At 44.4% G+C, this 18496-nt stretch overlaps 2 protein-coding genes across 5 annotated transcripts; both read left to right on the top strand.

Annotated features, from left to right (window-relative positions):
- Window positions 1–291: 291 nt before the first annotated feature.
- On the top strand, window positions 292–5434 carry S100A1 (S100 calcium binding protein A1). Its single transcript, XM_080916340.1, has 3 exons — window positions 292–448; window positions 2533–2686; window positions 5100–5434. Exons 2-3 carry the CDS (start codon window positions 2546–2548, stop codon window positions 5241–5243), a joined length of 285 nt encoding a protein of 94 aa, XP_080772466.1. The 5' UTR covers window positions 292–448; window positions 2533–2545; the 3' UTR covers window positions 5244–5434.
- A 1200-nt stretch (window positions 5435–6634) lies between these two features.
- On the top strand, window positions 6635–16883 carry CHTOP (chromatin target of PRMT1). 4 transcript variants are annotated; one of them, XM_080915574.1, is made up of 7 exons: window positions 6635–6907; window positions 8174–8255; window positions 9534–9687; window positions 10315–10398; window positions 12540–12723; window positions 13554–13691; window positions 15685–16882. In XM_080915574.1, the coding sequence occupies exons 2-7, from the start codon at window positions 8191–8193 to the stop codon at window positions 15888–15890; spliced, it is 831 nt and encodes a 276-aa protein (XP_080771700.1). In that variant the 5' UTR covers window positions 6635–6907; window positions 8174–8190; the 3' UTR covers window positions 15891–16882. The 4 variants fall into 4 exon arrangements, with proteins under 4 accessions (XP_080771700.1, XP_080771702.1, XP_080771701.1 ...); XM_080915577.1 differs by having other exon boundaries at window positions 6860–6907; window positions 12537–12723; window positions 15685–16883; XM_080915576.1 differs by lacking the exon at window positions 10315–10398 and having other exon boundaries at window positions 15685–16880.
- The last annotated feature ends 1613 nt before the right edge of the window (window positions 16884–18496 follow it).

Below are 18496 nucleotides of genomic sequence, written 5' to 3'. Positions count from 1 at the left end.
GCACTCGGGAGATACCCAGACTAAGGGCCCCATAGTGGAACCCCTATTGAAATTCTTCATTTTCCAAAACAGAAGACGCACAGGCTAAGCACTCCTGGGCAGAATGCTTCCCTTCCCCTGCTCGGCCCGCACCGCAGCGCCCAGCCCCACAGCACCACAGCACCCTTCCCACGACCGCCTCCCCTTCCACCTCCCTCCTGCTAGGCTCGGGGAGGTGGTGCAAGTAAGAATGAAAAGAAACACCGGACAGCCCATTCCCTCCCGGGAGACAGAGGGCGCCTCTGTCCACTCCTGGCCCTAGCCCTTCGGGTGTCGTTTGTGAAGGGGTGGAGCCGGTGGGGAGGAGGGTCGGCCGGGAAAGACAAGTCTCCCCACACCGCTCCAGGGGCCACATTTGCAGGGTGCCCATCTGTCGAGAACCTGCTCCGACGTCAGGCCAAGGCCAACCGTGAGTATCCTACCCTGCTTAGGATAAGACTTTGGCTTAGCCAGTCTGGAGGAAAGGGAATTTCAGAAGGACCCCCAAGAGCCCTGGAAAAGAATACGGTGATCACGATGATCACGGGGTCTGGGAGGAATCAGTCAAGGGAAAGTGCAGTTTGGGGGAACTAGGGGAGATGAAGTTCAGAAAGTAGTGAGAGGAGGTGAGTGAAGGTCAGAGAACTGGGAGCCTGTGGTGGGTGAGGACGCCACCCAGCTTCCAGGCTACCAGGCCTTCGTACACAAAATACTGTCTCCTGCCAGGGACCACAGTCTCTGGGTGTGGGCAGGGAGGGGATGCTGCCCTGCTCCTTTAGGGTAAGAATGAGAAAGACTGTTCCTGCCCCCTCTCCACCCTCACTCTCTGCTTTCTCAAGAACCAGGGAAGGCTCTGAGCAGCGGAGCATACACCATGTGATATCATAAAGAAGGGGACCTGTGGCAGTGTGCCCTGTCCCATCTGTCTTCACAAGGCCTCCTCTCTATCCCTTCTTTCTCATTTTTCTCAGCCTGGACCCCCACTTCTCTGTCCCCTAATATTTTCCTCCTTGTTTCCCACTGCTCCAACCCTAAGTCTTCCTTCCCCCTACATAAAATTCCAAGCTGCTAGAGGGTTCCAGGCCATCTCCAGAGGCCCCTAGATGTAGATGAGAATTGTAACTGAGCCATCCAAATTCCTCCCTTGAGCACCCTCTTATCCCTTTGATCAGCCCAGCTTGAATTCTCTCTCCCACTGTCTCTGTAACAACTGCTTCTTGTGACTGCAGTTCAGGTGACAGTCACAAGGGCTCCATTGAAGAGCTGGGATGTCATCTAATCAGGACCCATTGTCCAGGATACTCAGTGGTGAGGAAGGATGAGGACATCTGAGCTGAGACACCTGAGCTACCCCTGAGGCTGTGGAAGGCATGACCCTCCCAGGGCCAAAGGACTGAGGCCCCCTAGTGTCTTCTCAATAGACCTCTCCTTGCTTCCACTTTCACCCAGCCCTTAAGCTCAAATGACCTCATACATTCAACCCTTTATCCAATACAAACCAGCCCTGTCCTGTTCACACTGTAGCTACCAAAGCAGAGCTGGCCCAAGACAGGAATGGACAGCATCAGGGAGAACACCTTCAGGTTTACTGTCTCCAAGGAAAAGCCTCAGACATTTCCTCTCCCTTCCTTCTACCTACCTGATGTAAAGGGGTGACTTTGCCGAGAAAAGGACTAGAACAGGCTCTCATATTAAGAATACCCCCCCCCAAAGAAGCCAAAATGACATGCTGAGGAGAGGGGGGGAGCCAGGCATAATGGCTCAGACCAGAATCTCAGCACAAGGACTGCCCACAAGTTGAGGGTCCGCTTGAGCTAGTTCCAGGACAGCATAAGCTACAGAGTGTGACCTTGTTATAAATAAATAAATCCCAAGCACAAAAAGATGGAGATATGCCCAAAGGACCTGGGCTTAATCCTCGGTGTCTAAAGAAAGAGGAAGAGCCACACTGGCTGACAGGAAGCTTGGGAACAGTAAGACACCTCTCCCCAACAACTCTTTGGTCTCAGCCCCTGACTGTCCCTCCTCCATCAACAGTTCACCAAAGGTATCAGACTTCTTCCTGGGTAGGCAGAGGAGATCCCAGCCCACTCAATATCAACAGCAAAGCTTAACTGTGACAGGCCTGGGAGGTAAAAATAGAGCTTGAAGCCTGCCTAGTCCAGTGTCCACCCATGCCTCCCCTCCCGCTCCCCAGTCTTGAGTCAGCTACTGCAGATGTCTTTAGCAGGCTTCTGAAGACAGTCCAGTTCCTACTGCTTCATCTCCATGCCCATCCCTGCCTCCCTCTGTCTGGGGAACGATGGAGGGACCCAAAACACTGGACCAGATTTAGGTGTGCTAGGGTTTCTCCTACATTGCAAAATCCAAATGAAAGATAAAGTGCATTTGGGGCCCATCTTGTAGCTATTTGAGCTGTGAGATCAGGGCCAGGTCTGAAGATTTTCTTTACCCAGACCCCAGATATCCTGAACCTGGTTTACAATTCACCTCCATCACTGTGGGACTGGGTAGGTGTGCTGCCGAGATGGGCTCTGAGCTGGAGACTGCCATGGAGACCCTCATCAATGTGTTCCATGCCCATTCGGGCAAGGAAGGGGACAAATATAAGCTGAGCAAGAAGGAGCTGAAAGACCTGCTACAAACTGAACTCTCCGGCTTCCTGGATGTAAGCAGAGGATTGAGGTACAGGGTGGAGGAAGGGGGATGAGTGATCCTGCGTATCTTTGCCTCACCCCTAGCTCATCCCAAGCATCCTCTTCTTCCAGTCTTAACTAGGTTTTCCGGGCTCCCTTAACTCCTCCCTGGAAAAGTAAAAATGCCCTAGTTTACTGAGCACCTGTCAATAGGTTCTACAGGTTCATCAGTAACACTACCTACAACATAGAATGCGGTCATAAAGGGCGGAGCATAGTAGCATATCTTCAGTCCTAGCACCCAGAAGGAGGGTCAGTAGTTCAAAGCCAGCCTGGTCTTACGTGAGCCCTTGACTCAAGAAAGAAAAAGAAAAAAAAGAAAAAAAAAAAAAAGGAAGGAAGGAAAAAAGAAAGGAAGAAAAGAAGCTGACCCAATGTGATGATACATGCCTAATCCCAGCACTCAAAAGGCAGAGGCAATCAGATCTCTAGAATTTTGAGCCAGCCTGGTCTATATAGTGAGGCCCTGTCTCAAAAAAAAAAAAAAAAGAAAAGAAAAGAAAAGAAAGAAAGAAAAAAAGAAAAAAGAAAAGCCACAAAGTCACACATGGTAATCCCTCCCACTTATAATCCCAACACTTGGGAGACTGAGGCCAAAGAATGATTAGATGTTTGAGGCCATCCTGAGCTAAATAGTGAGTTTCAGGACTACACGGTGAGACTGACTCAAACATGGACTTGTGAGATGGTTCGGTGGGTAAAAGTCCTTACCACCAAGCAGAAGAACCCACAAACTGTCCTCCACAAAAGAACCTTATGAGTGTATGCCCACTCACATGTATACAAATAAATATAAACACTTTTTTGAAACATAGTCTGGCTGTTCTGGAAATCACTATGTAGACCAAGTTAGCCTTGAACTCAGAGATTCCCCTGCCTCTTCCTCCCAAGTGCTAGGATTAAAGGCATCTACTACTTCAGCAAACTTTTTTTTTTTTTTTTTTTTTTTGAGACAATGTCTTACTGGCCTAGATCTAACTATGTAGAGCAGGCTAGCCTCAAGCTCACAAAGATCAACCTACCCTCTGCCTCCAAAATGATATATTAAAGGCGTGCACCATGAGAACTGTTAGGACTAGAAGCTGGCGGCAGTGGTGGTTCAGTGCACACCTTTAATCTCAGCACTCTGGAGGCAGAGGCCCACCGATCTCGAGTTCAAGAGTGTTCTGGTCTACAAAGTGAGTTCCAGGACAGCCAAGCTACACAGACAAACACACACACACACACACACACGTCTCAAAAAATAAAAAAGTAAAACCATAAACTCAAATACCTAACAGAGAGGGGTAGCCAAAGAATTGTGGAGATTAGTGATCTGAATTCAAATGGCTTCTCTACTAAGATGGCACTAGAGCCATGGGTTTTCCACTGGAAGATTGGAGGTAAATTAAGAGGATACCTGTAGAAGGTATCCTTATGAAAAGGAGCAAGGGAGGGAGGATAGAAAGTATGCCCTGTAGCTTCATTTGACTAAAAGATGTAGAGAAGTAGGAGACAGATGTCAGAGACCCCATGCAAACGTACAGAAGCATACAAAGCTACTTAAGCTGTGGCCCTGCTACGGTCTGCTGCTGCAAAACCTTTATACATACCCCAACTGTCAATTTGTTTCTTCTTTATAAGGTAGTGGGAATTATTTGCATATTATTTGCATTAGTGTTAAAAAAAAACTTTTTTTTTTAATAACAGATTTGGTGCACACACCTATAATGTTAGCATTCTCAAGGCAGACCTAGAAAGATCTCAGGTTCCTTGGGCTGGAGAGATGGCTCAGCAGTTAAGAGCAATGAATGCTCTTCCAGAGGTCCTGAGTTCAATTCCCATCAAGCACATGGTTATCTGTAATAGGATTCGTAACAGGATCTGATGCCCTCATCTGGTGTGTCTGACTCACACACATAAAATAATCTTTTAAAAAAACAACTCAGGTTCCAGGTCAGCCTGGGTCATATGGCAAAAAGAAAAAGAAATGATATTTTTGAGACAGGGTTTTACTATGTGTAGCCCCAGATGGCATAGAACTTGCTATGTAGCTAGGCTGGTCTTGAACTCACATAGACCTACCTGCTTCTCTCCCGACTGAGTGCTAGGATTAAAGGCATCACTATGCCCTAAAATGATTTTGTGTGTGAGTTTTTAATTAAATGAAACAAAGTCTGTAAGGCTCCCAGCTTAGCAGATACCACATTGTAGACAACCCTGTCTGACAACTGATGTAACTATTAACTCTGCTTTGTTCTGCAGGCAACCGGAGCTCACCAGTCTTTAGGGCTGTAGAAGACTCCCATAACTAAATATTATTCTCTCATTTGTTCATTTCTGCCTCCTCCTCAACCACTGTGGCGGCTCTAGCTTAGTGGTACACACTTCCATCTCCTTCTACAGGTCCAGAAGGATGCAGATGCTGTGGACAAGGTAATGAAGGAACTGGATGAAAACGGAGATGGGGAAGTGGACTTCCAGGAGTATGTTGTGCTGGTGGCTGCGCTCACAGTGGCTTGTAACAACTTCTTCTGGGAGAACAGTTGAGCAGTCTCAGTGGGCAGCGCCCTTCCTCTCAAACTTGTCGAGATCTCCCTGTTACTCTGCTTGCTCCTCACCCCACCTGTTACCTCCCTATGTCCCCATCCTAGCCCAGCCTCGACATTCACCAAGGGCGCAACAGTAGCATCCAGATCTGCCACTGGTTCTAATAAAGATTCTCTCTCATGAACTGTCAATGTCTGTGTCCTCTGGGTCTGACTATGTGTGGAGTAAGGGGTGCTCACTCCCAACACCTTATCTTGGACAGTTTACATTAGATCTTATGTAAGGAACACTCAAAAAACTCAGAATTGTAGAGGTCCAAAAATTTTCGCAGGAATCCGAGTGTCATTGGCTTCTCAAGGACTTCTATAAGTGGTAGTACCAGCTCTTGGAGGATGAGGCAGGAAGATTTTAAGTTCTAAGCCAGCCCATACTACATAGCCGGATCTTGTCTCCAAAAACAGAAACAAACAAGCCATCAAAAAATCTGAAGAAAGCTAGAAATGGTGGCACATACCATGGTTATTTAATCTCAACACCTGGGAGGCAAAGGCAGGAGGATTTCTGTGAGTTCAAGGCCAGCCTGGTCTGTATAGAGAATTCCAGGACAGCCAGAACTACATTATAGAGACCCTGTCTCAAACAAACAAACCGAACAAAAAAAGCCTAAGAATTTTTTCCCAAGCTTCATTCAGTTCTTATTAATGTCCCACCATTGCTAGACATCATGTAAGAACGAGGGATAGATTAGTGGGATACAGATTTGCTTTACTGGATTACTGGAGGTGAAAAGACCCACCCTACAACAATCTACATCTTCTAGCAGCAGTCCCTAAAAAAGGATGTAGAAAAGTCCGTTGTGTGTCTTTAACTCCAGTACCAAGGGGAGGGGGTAAAGGAGGGAAGGGAAGGGGTGGATCTTTGTGAGTTTGAAGCCAGTATGGTCTACACAGAGCAACCATGCCTCAAAAAGAAACAAAAAATAAATTTGAAAACCACTACAAATAGGGATGAGAAGAGGGCCAGAGCAAATCAGCCAGGTTCTAAGGTCCTAATAAGGACTTTTTACAGCTGTCTTTAGCTTGGGGATGGGAAATAAAAGAATACAAACACTGCTTCCAATCTAAGCTGCTCTGGGCAAAACAAAAAACCCAAAAAAGCGAGGCAAAACAGAAGGTAGTCTAGCGATTGTGGCCACTGACCACGCCCCCAAGGGCGGAGCACTACACTTAATTCAAGGGATCTTTGTCGAAGTCCTTGGGGATTCGCCTGCGACTCCAGCGCAAGCCAGAGACCATTTTGCCACGCCCCTAGCTGCGCGCGCAATGACGCAAGCCCGCCAGCGCCATTTTAGCCGGTCACGCTGCACTGGTGGGCCTGGCAGCCATTTTGTTTTGGACACCAAGCGGGAGTTGGCGGCGCCGGCTGTGGTGGCACAGACAAAAGGCAGGAAAGGGCTGACTTGACGAGCGGGAGGATCGGTCGGCTAGATACTCAACCCACCACAAGGGAGCCTCGCATCCTAACGTTTAAGCATCTAACCCAACCGCCCAGCTAGCTAACCCGAGCGGTCCGCCGTCAGCTCAGGTTCGGCCGGCCTCCGGCCCGCCCGCCCGCCGCAGCCGTGGTGGAAACCCCGGGAGGAGCGCTGGCGTCCATCTCCTTCGGTGAGGTTCTGTGGTGAAAGCAGAGGTGGAGCGCCGAGGGGGCGCGGGGCACGGCGGCGCGGGTGGCAGGCGTGGATGGGGCTGAGGTGTGCACAGGCCGGGGGAGGGGGCGGAGCCGGGAGGCGGAGGCTAAGCCGGAACCGCGGCCAGCAAGTGGGCCCGCTGGATTGTTGGTACTGGTTTTGGTTGGCTTGTGTGGTGGTAGTGGCGGTGGTGGTGGTTTGGTTCTGCCCTCAAATCCAGTGACTTGCTTGTCTAGATTAGCGCCCTCCATCGGAGCCCAAGCCTCACCCCAGAATTGCGTTTGATGGGGATAACAACGGAAATAGGCACCTGACCAAAGTGAGGGTCTTGAGAGGCTTTGAGGTGGAGGTTAAATGGGACAGGAACTAGCGGCCGCTCTGGGTGTTCGTTTTTTGCGGCACCAAAATTGAACCCAAAATCGTGCTTTGGCTAATCTAGCCCCCAGAGTTAACATCCCCAGCTTTAAAAATAATAATTTTAGTTTAAAACAGGCTCTCGAGTCACCTAGGCTCTCCTTGAGCTTGCGACCCACTTGCCGCAGCCCTCCCCAGTAAGTATATGCCACTACAGTTAAATTTTGTGCAGTGGTCTTGATAGAGCTCTCAGATTGACTACCCGTTTAGAAAACCTTTCTGTCTTTTCCCTGCCATGTCTTACTAGAGCTCCACTTGCATTTGGAGTTGAGACTCGGTTTTGAAAGTAGGCATTTCTTTTATTTTGAGTGTGTGAGAGTCGGGGCCTCACAGTGTGACAATGTAACCCTCGATGGTCTCAGCCTGTTAGCCACTCCTCTGTTGCTGCTGGAAATTGAACTTAGGGCTCCTCTCATTTCCCTAGATCCATGGCCCTCAACTTTCTTTATATAGACATGTAAGATGTACCTAGTTAGACCTAGTTAGCACTCCCAACCCCAGTTGCTATACTCCATCCTCATGGCCAGATTGTAGTTTGGTCTGGATCCAGGCATCAAGCCCCCATTCCACAGGGTTTCTCTTATGTAGCCTTGGCTGTCCTGGAACTTGCTCTGTAGACCTGGCTAGCCTCAAACTCAAAGAGAGCCACCTACCTCTGCCTCAGGAGTGCTGGGACTAAGTGTGCACCACCACCTGGCAAACTTAAGTTCTCATGATACCATCTTCAGCAGTTAGTAATATAGGCCTTTCATAGGTTTATGCCTTGCTTCTTGTGAAAATGCAAGCTTTATTATTTTGATTGACTCATTATGCATATTGTCCTTTGTAGATTCTCGGGATTTGAAGATGGCTGCACAGTCAGCGCCGAAAGTTGTGCTAAAAAGCACCACCAAGATGTCTCTAAATGAGCGGTGAGGCAGCCAACAGCAACTTCAGCTCCTTCCTAAGAAAACATTACTTAAATTGGCCCTGGGGTCCAATACAAAAAAGCCAGTTGTAAGCTAAATGACAGAAGGCTACAGACTTCTGTTCTTAATTACAGCTAATGTGGTACAAAACAAATTGGGCGGTTGTTTCAAAACCCCTTATCAGTAGATTTTTATATTAAACTATCAGAACTATTTACCTGGTAGGATATATTTTTTAAAAGACTCCTCACACCCTCCCTTCAATTTTTTTTTTCCTTAACATTGATACAGGGCTGGTGCAGCATGATGGTATGGTATATCCTGGCTGCAACAGGCTTGCTGCCTAGTCCAAGGTCAGCAGTGTTGTGTCTGGCCTGTAAGAGGCAGGTAGCAAGCCGAGACTATGTCCAAAGGCCCCTGAATGCCATTCTCGGGCCTTGTAAGAGGCACTTGCCTTGCTCCATTTCACTTTCTTCCCATTCTGCCTTTTAGTTTGTTTTGTTTTGAAATCTTTCCACAGCTGTGTGTTCACTTTCATTAAACTTAATCATAACAGGAATGATAGAATGTCCTCTTAGGCTTGTAAATGGCTTAACTAATTTAACTTTCTCAGAAGTCCTGAGTTAGAAAGATTGGTTATTTGAGACTTAAGAAAAGGAAGTTTTTGTTTCTGAGAATTTAATTTATTTGGTGTCTTTCACCATTTTATTATGTTGTTGCTAGAACTCCCAAGGCATTTAATGCCTGTGTTTGCTTCTAAAACATGTTTCTCTACTCATCTTTTAGGATGTGATCCATTAATTACCTGTATTCACATGTTACTAAGTAACATGTTAAAATGTAACAAACTCCCATAATTTATGAGTCTATTATTTTAGTGGACTTTGAAGGTGCTCTTATCCTTCCTCCTGTTTGTCCTTTGAATGAACTTTCACTCTCCAAAGGTGTAGGCATTTCTGTTTGTCTTTGTAACTGCATCTCTGCTTCTTGTCATCATATTTGCTTAGTGCGTGTATTTCATACTTTCCACTTCTCTAAGAGCTGTTACCTGAGCCCTTGTTATCGCTTTTAATTGTGCTGCACTTGGCTGCATTTCTGAGTTTCTGGTTCTTGCAAGTTTGTGGAAACAGAGGAGTCTTTAACCCACACCAGCCTTGATCCAAATGTACCACTTTAAAGTTCGTGGGATCTGGAGCTCCTGGTCTAGCAAGCCATGAAAATGCCAATAAGTGTTTTATAATAAAGCTTTTATTTAAACACCCATTTTGTTCGACCTTGAAGCTTTACTAATATGCTGAAGAACAAACAGCCGATGCCAGTGAATATTCGGGCTTCGATGCAGCAGCAGCAGCAGTTAGCCAGTGCCAGAAACAGAAGACTGGCCCAGCAGATGGAGAATAGACCCTCTGTCCAGGCAGCATTAAAACTTAAGCAGGTGAGAGAATGAGTCCTGCTGTGTGCATCAGTCACCCAGGCTGTCAGGGGGTAATGACTGCAAGATGGCGCAGGACAGAGCTGACACTTAGCTGAACGGATGTTCAAACAATTCCAGTTTGGACGGGTATCAACTAAATAACTTAATGACTTTCTCTTTCAGGGAGTTTGACACCTCTGGTAGCCTGCGTTATTAATGAGGATTAATTGGTTATTTTCTGGCCCTTTTTCTTAGAGTAATTTAGATATATTTATTCATTCATTCCTTTATTTTCATCTTTTTATCTCTTTTGTTTGGTCTGGGAGTATTGTTCAATGCTAGAGCACTTGCTTAGCAAGCACAAGGCCCCAGGTTCAGTTCTCAGCACTTAACCAAAAAACAGGAAAGAAGTTTTGTTGTGGTTAGCTTTGCTGTCTGTACAAATGATTTACAAACTAGTTTCCTCTTATTCGCCTGAATAAGATTCTGATTGGCCTTCATATGAGATTTTCAGTACTAAAGACAGCACCTAGGTTCATTAGCATAGTAGAGCAAGCATATAGGATATGTGTGAGTTCTCGTTCACATTTCCAAAATAAGGAGATCCTATTCAGACCTGAAATAAAACCTGCTCTTTATCATTCGTAGACTTTATATGCAAGTCCGGACAGTGGCTGTGGAAGGATATGTCCAAGCTGTGGCTGGGTGTCCAGAGGGCGGTGCCATGCGACTGTAAGGATTTTAATTGGTAGCACTGCATGGCTGTGCATAGAGTCCGCACTTACAACATCCACCCTACTCTGAACCACTGGGCTCACTGACCAAAAATAAGCAAGGCTTTCTGCTTTGTCTCCCTTTCAGCCTTGAAGCAGTTAGGTTTTTTCCCTGACTTGGGAGAACAACGAGCCATAGGCCCACATTTTCCAAGAGTAAATAAAAATCATGAAATCTCTAATACACTGTGCCAGAGGTCTTTTCAACAGGCTATCCTCTAAACCAGTGGCATCCACCAGCTTCTGTTTTGGTGGAGTACTCTCAATTTTATCAGTAGTCATCTGTCCTGTCAAAAGGGCTTCTAGTGTGGCTAGTGCAATTTAGGGACTTAATTTTGTTTTGGATTTTGTTGTTTGTTTTCCCTTATGTTAAGGCCAGACAAAGAGCATACAGTTGTAATCTCAGCAAATAGGGGCATTATGAGCTCAAGGCCAACACAAATTTGGTTTAGTTTTTTGTTATTGTCTAGTGTGGTTTTGAGGCTTTCACTGTGTGCCTACAATTGGCCTAGAACTCTATATGCAGACCAGAGTGTCCTTAAACTCAGAAATATGGCTGCTCTTGTCTCCAGGGTACTGGGATTAAAGGTGTGCGCCACCATACTAAAATCAAAACCTAGTTTGTGGGGGGTTTGTTTGTTTGTTTGTTTTTTAAATTTAAGTAGCCATATATAATTAGTGTCTACATTGTTATACAGCACAGCTCTAGAGTAAAAGCTGAGTAGTACTGTCAGTATGTATAAGTGTCCAAAATGGGTAGCAACTAAGGACGAAGATAAGCTCTACACACCTCTTCCCTAAAGCAAGGGACTCAGGAAAATGAGTATAGTCAGTAATTGATTGTGAGAATGCAGTCTGACTTCATAATTGTGTGCTGAGATCTGGAGGTACAGTTCAGTGGTAAAGCATTTTGCCTACCATGGGCAAAAAAAACACACACACAAAATTATTATGCTAATTGGTAGAGTAACAAAACGGGCCTTTTGGGTTGGTTGTATTTTCCTGTATTAAATGTCTAATGTTAAGATCCTTTCTCCTCAAATTGGAAGCAGTTTAAAGTTTTGTGCTAGAAAATTGATAATGTCACAACATCTTTTTCAGAGCTCTTAATTCAAGGAAAGTATATATGTGAAGACTTTCGTATATGTCACTGGGATGTGATAGAAGTTGATTGTGTGCAAGAACACACATTTCATTAATATTTGCTTACTCAATGGAAGAACAGATTTGCTAGGGCCTTGGTTATATTCAAGGCTGTATTGTCTCCTCAAATCTAATTCTCTGAGGTGTGACCTTCAGGGTCTTTTGGAGAAACTATTGAAAATTGATATCTTTAGTATGTTCTTGTTTTTTTGTGTGTGGTGGTCCTTTGTGGTTAACAGTTTTGCTTTAATTTTAACATGAATTTGGCTGGCTTTCTATGAAGATACAATTGAATTGTATGTTTAGACCATTTTACTGACTTAAAGGAACTGTTGGCAAGGGGAGATGCAGAATTTGCAGATTTTTAAAGAAATGTAAGGAAAGGAATGTTGACTTTTTTGTGTTTATTTGCATCTTAAGGTTTTAAAAAGGACCGTCTGGAGATAGATACTCAAAGGAAAACTGCAGCACACTGGCCTCTTTAACTGAGAAGTCAATCTGGTCCTTTAAGTCTCAAGAATTCAAGTGAACTTGTAATTTAAGTTTACCAGAATGTGATGTACTTCCTATGGTGTGTGAGTAAGCCTTTGCAAACAGTGTAGTCCATAGGAGATATGGATGAAGTCACATCATTGTTAACCTGTGGCTCAGAAGCAGCAAGTTTGCAGCTCCTGCCATGTTACTTGAATAGCCAAATTAAAGGGTTATCTGTGCTGGCTCCAATGTTGTAGACCATACTAGAGCTTTTTAGAGCCTTCATTCTGGGTCAGAATTCTGCTTTTTTTCCCCATGTTCTGAGGAAAAATCTTTTATTTGGAATCTTTATGTTTCCTACAATAGGTTTATACCTTCCACCCCAAGTGTTTGACTTGCCTCTTTTGTCCTGTACTTTAAGTTGTCAAATCCCACAGAATTACTTTGTTGATCTCAATCCTCTAACACCTTTTCTTCCAGAAGAGCTTAAAGCAGCGCCTGGGTAAGAGTAACATCCAGGCACGGTTAGGCCGACCCATAGGTGCCCTGGCCAGGGGAGCAATTGGAGGAAGAGGCCTACCCATAATTCAGAGAGGCTTGCCCCGAGGAGGACTACGTGGGGGACGTGCCACCAGAACCCTGCTTAGGGGTGGGATGTCGCTCCGAGGTCAGTGTGTCTGTGTAGCTGATAATGGTTGGGCTCTATCTTCCCCTTTCTCTTGGGCTGCTTATCAACACATTTGTTTAGCATTTTTAATCCTGAATTTGTATTAATATAATTAATAACTTTGAAATCACATTTTTGGTACTGCTGCATGTGTTTTATCGATATCATCCCTTTTCTAATAATATGCAATGGTGAGAGGCTATGACCTGCATAACAACAGGTAATTCATGTCATCTCCATTCCATTTTAAAACACCTGCTGCTGCTTGAATGAAAGCATATTCAAGTTCTAGAAATAAGTCTAAAAAATGTGTGGTTAGCATGTGCGAGGTCCTGGGTTGAATATCCTCAATACCAAGAGAAAAGATGAGTCTTTTGGCCTGTGTCACGACTAACCATCTGTCTTCTTGAAGTGAAAAGCTATTAATCTAACAGGGAAGCGGGGACAGTTTGGCCCATAGTGCCTGCCTGTCTGTACCATACCTTTTGGACACTGTTCCCTTTATAATGCTTACCCCCTTTAAAAATGTATTGAAAGCAAGAATTATGACATTTATTCTAAAATCTACCATAATGCTAGGCATCTGATTGTTAATTTACTAAACGTATGAACTTAAGTCCCAGCTTTTTCTAAAGACAGCTTGTGGTCAGAATTACTAAACTGAATAAAGAGCTATTTAACCTTTTCACACACACACTGTACAGCTTATCCCACCCAGACTAAAAATTAACTAATTATTCTTATTTAACCCTCACCGCCTTCCTTTGGTTACAATCTACTTTGTCTCTCTTGGATTTACCTGCATATACATTGTATGCCTCCTCTCCAAGGTCAAAACCTGCTCCGAGGCGGACGAGCCGTAGCTCCCCGAATGGGCTTAAGAAGAGGTGGTGTTCGAGGTCGTGGAGGTCCTGGGAGAGGGGGCCTAGGGCGTGGAGCTATGGGTCGTGGCGGAATCGGTGGTAGAGGTTAGTCAGCTACCAACTTCAGAGAATAGCTACCCTTATTTTCCTCCCTTCAAAACTCAGAGCCACCTTTCTGCACAGCTTCAAGTCATAGGCAGGCTTGTTTGTTTGTCTTGTTTGTTTTTTGAAACTGGCTTATTTTCTAAATTCACACAGTGATGATGCAAAGATCTGTTAGGACTAACAGGTACATTCTCTAGAGCCACATTTCAGGCATTCTTCTCCAGGCTCTTAGAAAATTTAAGTCGTTGTATTAAAATGATGCAGCGATCACTTTGGGATTTTTTTTCCTTTTTTCTGTATCTGCTGCTGCTGCTGCCACTATCACCACCATTACACACCCATCCCAAAGCCCAGAAAGCCAGCTTAATGTGAATAAGAGAAGTGGAACAGAAGTGAAGTGCAGTATAGAACCCTCACCTGCATTTGTGAGGCCCTGGGTTCAATCTCACACCATAGAAACAAAAATAAGGGGGAAATACATAAAAGTGAGGCAAAGATGAAGGAGAATGATGAAGAGCAGAGGATGTAGCTCAGTGGTGCAGCACATGCTTAGCATGCATGAGACTAGATCCAGTCCAGCAGCACTATTAGGTGGTGGGATGAGACCTGACACCTGTTGTTGGCTTTAAAATCAAGTACATTTAACATAGGATTTGTGTCTGAGGAACCAAAGGCCGTTTCCCTGGTCAAGGGTTGAAAGTAAGATGTGTTAAAACCAATTAGTCAGCTGACTGTTAGTGACTACCTTTAGTGACTTGATTCTTGGCCAGTGACCTCATAGACCAGATTAGAAAAGAGTTTAATGATGGTGGTGTTAATACCAAATTGCACCGGAGCTTTCTGGCTTTTAACCAAGTAAGAAACTCCCAAAATGATTGCATGAGGCATCTTACTCTAGTAAGCCCTGTGAATATTTGTTTGGTTTTTTTCTAAAATGTGGGGCAGGTCTGCATAGTCCACAGTCTTCAAGGTGCTGAAGAATAATTTAGAAAATGATATTTGATAACAAAGGTTTATTTTCTTCTGCCATTATTTGGCTTATTGAATGAAGTACAAGGTTGTATGGGTTTCAGGGTAAGATAGAATGTTTCCAGATTGTATTGACGTAGTTTCTGAGAGAGACATCACAGGTTAGGAAAAACTAGTCAATTTTAAGAAAGTTACGTATTTGATTAGTGAATTGAAATTACTTCTTAGATAATAGTTATCTTTAGGTGACCAGTAGTCAAAGAAGTAACTAAATTTTTTCAGTTTTGGATACGTGGAATCACTTCATTAGACTTAATAAACTTAAAAAGCAAATAAGATAAACAATCCAAAAAGGTCTCGGTTAAAGCTTAATATGAATATCCTTGACTTTTTCTTGTGCCCTTTTACTGCCTCCTTAACTATACATAATGTGTTTTAATTATGAATTTACAGTAAGTCCCCAAACTTTAGATAATTCTTTGTCTTAGAGAAAGTTAATGTTTAATATTTTTCATCTAATACTACACACCTGTAACCCCAGCAACTGGGAGGCTCTTGTTTTTTGTTTTTAAGACTGGGTCTCCTGTAGTGCTGGCTGGCCTTGAACTTCTGATCATTCTGATTTTGCCTGCCAGATACTAGGATTACAGGTTTACATTTGTGGTGCTGAGGATTGAATCCAGGGCTTCGTGCATACTAGACAAGCACCCTACCAACTGAGCTATACTCCAGCCCAGGAGTGGCTACCTCGTCTGCATGGTCTGTCTCAAAGTGGGATGGGGCAGGAGTTTTTTTTTCTTATAGTAGTATTTAGAGATGAATACTTAAGAGAACTCACTGTGTGTGCTTTCCATGTGCTGCTTTCTACCCAGTGTGTTTCTTGTTTTTTCTCAGATTTCTCCTCTTTGCCCTGTCCTTGACCTTGTCTCAGCTAGGCCCCACAACTGTAAAGGGGCACTTTTTCTAGGACCCATTAAACTAATGTGTAATTGTCTTTTTCTTCTCTTTTTCTTCATTTGGCCAGGTCGGGGTATGATAGGTCGGGGAAGAGGGGCTTTTGGAGGCAGAGGCCGAGGTCGCGGCCGAGGGAGAGGTGCCCTCACTCGCCCTGTATTGACCAAGGAGCAGCTGGACAACCAACTGGATGCATACATGTCGAAAACTAAAGGACACCTGGATGCTGAATTGGATGCCTACATGGCACAGACAGATCCTGAAACCAATGACTGAAGCCTGCCTGCCTGCCTACCCGCCTGTTAGACTCTTGTTAAAGTCACCACATCTATACACCAACCTTGAGAAAACATGAGAAGAAACCTGATCGATGCTGGAAGGACCTGTCACAATAGGCTGCGGAATTACCTGCCACCGATTGGTGCATTTAGTCTGTTTGGTCTACTTTTTGATACTGTGTTATATGAAACCCTATTTTCTTTTAATTTGGTTGAGTTTGTTTTGTTGTTTATCCAGTCACCTAGACATCTGTTTGAACAGGAATGTGTTGGCCTTGTGAGTGAACAGTTTCCAGCCTCTGCCTGTCATATACTCGACATTTTAAAATATTTCCTCTGTTGATATTTTTGGTCCCAGAAGGAGCCAGTGTTCTCACTATTGGTTGGTCTTTGGGATAGAGTTCTACATCTTTCTTAAAAGCTTCTTGTTAATAGCTGGAGCTAAAGGTTTGCTATGTTGATAGTGAAGGTAGAAATGTTGGTAATACTACTGGGCCACAGAATGGGTTACACATGGTAGCAACTTTGATTTGGTCAAAGTTGGTGGTGTTGCCTACATTGAAACCACATATTGGTAGCTGACAAGCTAAGTTAGAATTTCCACCCTAAGAAGAGATTTTTAAGCTCTTTGGCTTTTTGTCATGCCCAAAGGCTTCTGCACTTCTATAGAAGAAACAGCCATTGGTGTGGCACAAGTGACAGAAGAGACAAGGGAGGGAAACTGGTTATAAACTGACCCCTGGAAAGGGTCATGTGCTGCTCAGGCTGGAATGCAGTTACCTGTGTTTATCGGGAAGCAGTCTTGGTCTAATCCACTTCACTGACTTTATTTGACCCCCTTGAAGGTTTAAGTTCAACCATATTTTGTCAGCTGTTCAGTTTCAGTGGAATCTTGTATTTCTGGTTCATTATAACAAATTGTTCTCTCAAATTTAACCCAGGCTGTTTATTTTGGGGGGTTCTTAAAATGCTATATAACCATTTTTGTGGTGTGTTAATATATGTCCCTTATATAGTTGAAAAATCTCCAGTTAAAATTCTTGGGGTGTGGCCAGGTAAGAGGGTGGTACAAACCTTTAATGCTACCATTTGGGAAATGGGCAAGTGGTTATCTGGGTTCCAAGGCCAGCTTGGTCTCAGAATTAGTTACAGGGCTACAGCAGCCCTGTCTCCAAAAAAAGGAACAAATATTCTAAGGCTGGGGAAAATGTTTACTTTCTGGTAGAAAGTAAAACTTGGGTTCTCCTTTGGTTAAGCCCTTAGGAAGAATTACCTGCCTAGAAAGTACTAATGGACTGGACCATGGCTGTTGAGGAGAAAAGATCACAGCCCTCTTACTGTGCTGTGTATTTAAGAGCCAGGAAGGAAATAATTGCACAAGATAAGCTGAATTTGAATCCTTACATGATTGTGGTAGGGAATCTCTGGGACCCAGTGAAAATGGGCTCTGGGGTATAGGAAGCTGGTGCTTCAGGGTAGATGTCAGCAAAGAGAAGTGATGACTCTAGTCTAGACCGCCTTTCTACCTACTGTCACTGCTATTTTGTGAAAAAGCTCATCAGTTCCTCTACCAGCCATAAGCTCTTCAGCTTCAGCTCCACCTTCTGTGTACAGTTCTCAGGGTCTCCTAAAGTCTGTCTACTTTTGCTTTCCTCGTTTCCTGGTAATGCCTCAGGCAGACCAGAGAGCAAGCCCGACTCCTGCCTTTGAAACCTACTTGGTTTCCATCTTCTGAGGACTTGCCTTCCAGAACCAGCCAAGGTCTTGTGGTATCACAGAAGCCCATTGGGAGAAGAGAGAAATCATTTGACCAGCTAGAGCTAAAGCTCCGGAAAGCATAAAGATAGGTGGGAAGGTTAGGACAAGCACAAAAATTGTAATCACAGCACTGTGGAGATTGCATACAAGTTTGAGGCAAGCCTGGGTTACATGTCAAAAAAAAATTACAAGCAAAGGCAGTAAATATGTGGATACCATATACAGAGAAATTATGTTAAGTGGAGTTTGTGCGAGAGAGATTTGTGTGCATATAAGTGTTCTGTCTGCATGTGTTTGTCACCATGTATGCTTGTGCCTTTGGGTTAGGAGAAAGCCACCAAGTCCCCAAAAACTGGAGTAGCAGATGGGTGTTAGCCACACTTAACTGCCAGAGAAGCTCCCCTCTCCCTTTCATAGTTTTTGAGAAGCACATGAGATGATTTTCACAGTCCTGGTGGGAGATAGGCCTATAGGAAGGAATAAAGCCCAAGCTACCCAGTCAGTATAGTGAGAGCCCTAAGACACATACCCTTAGGTGTCTTGGTTTTTAACACTAAAGCTGTTTTCCCAGCAGTCAAGCAGCATTCAAAGTGGCTCTTAAGAGCCTGAGAAGGCAAGGGTCCCTAAATGCCTAGAACCTGGAGAGGACTGCATCTGGCCTCTGTACTTCCTCCTACCCTCCTCAGCTTCAGCCTCAGCTTGTGCTCTAGCCTCATTTTCATTTCCCCAAATAACCTCATGTACAGGTATTTCATGAGATCCCATACTTCCTCTCCATGTCTCCACATCCAGATACATAATATTCTGCCTCCTGTTTGGTATTTTAAGACTAAGCCTAAGATGACT

This window comes from Micromys minutus, assembly GCF_963924665.1.
Source record: "Micromys minutus genome assembly, chromosome: 4".
Lineage (NCBI taxonomy): Eukaryota > Metazoa > Chordata > Mammalia > Rodentia > Muridae > Micromys > Micromys minutus.
Note: the sequence above shows the minus strand (reverse complement) of the source record. Positions and strands in the feature narration are given on the sequence as shown.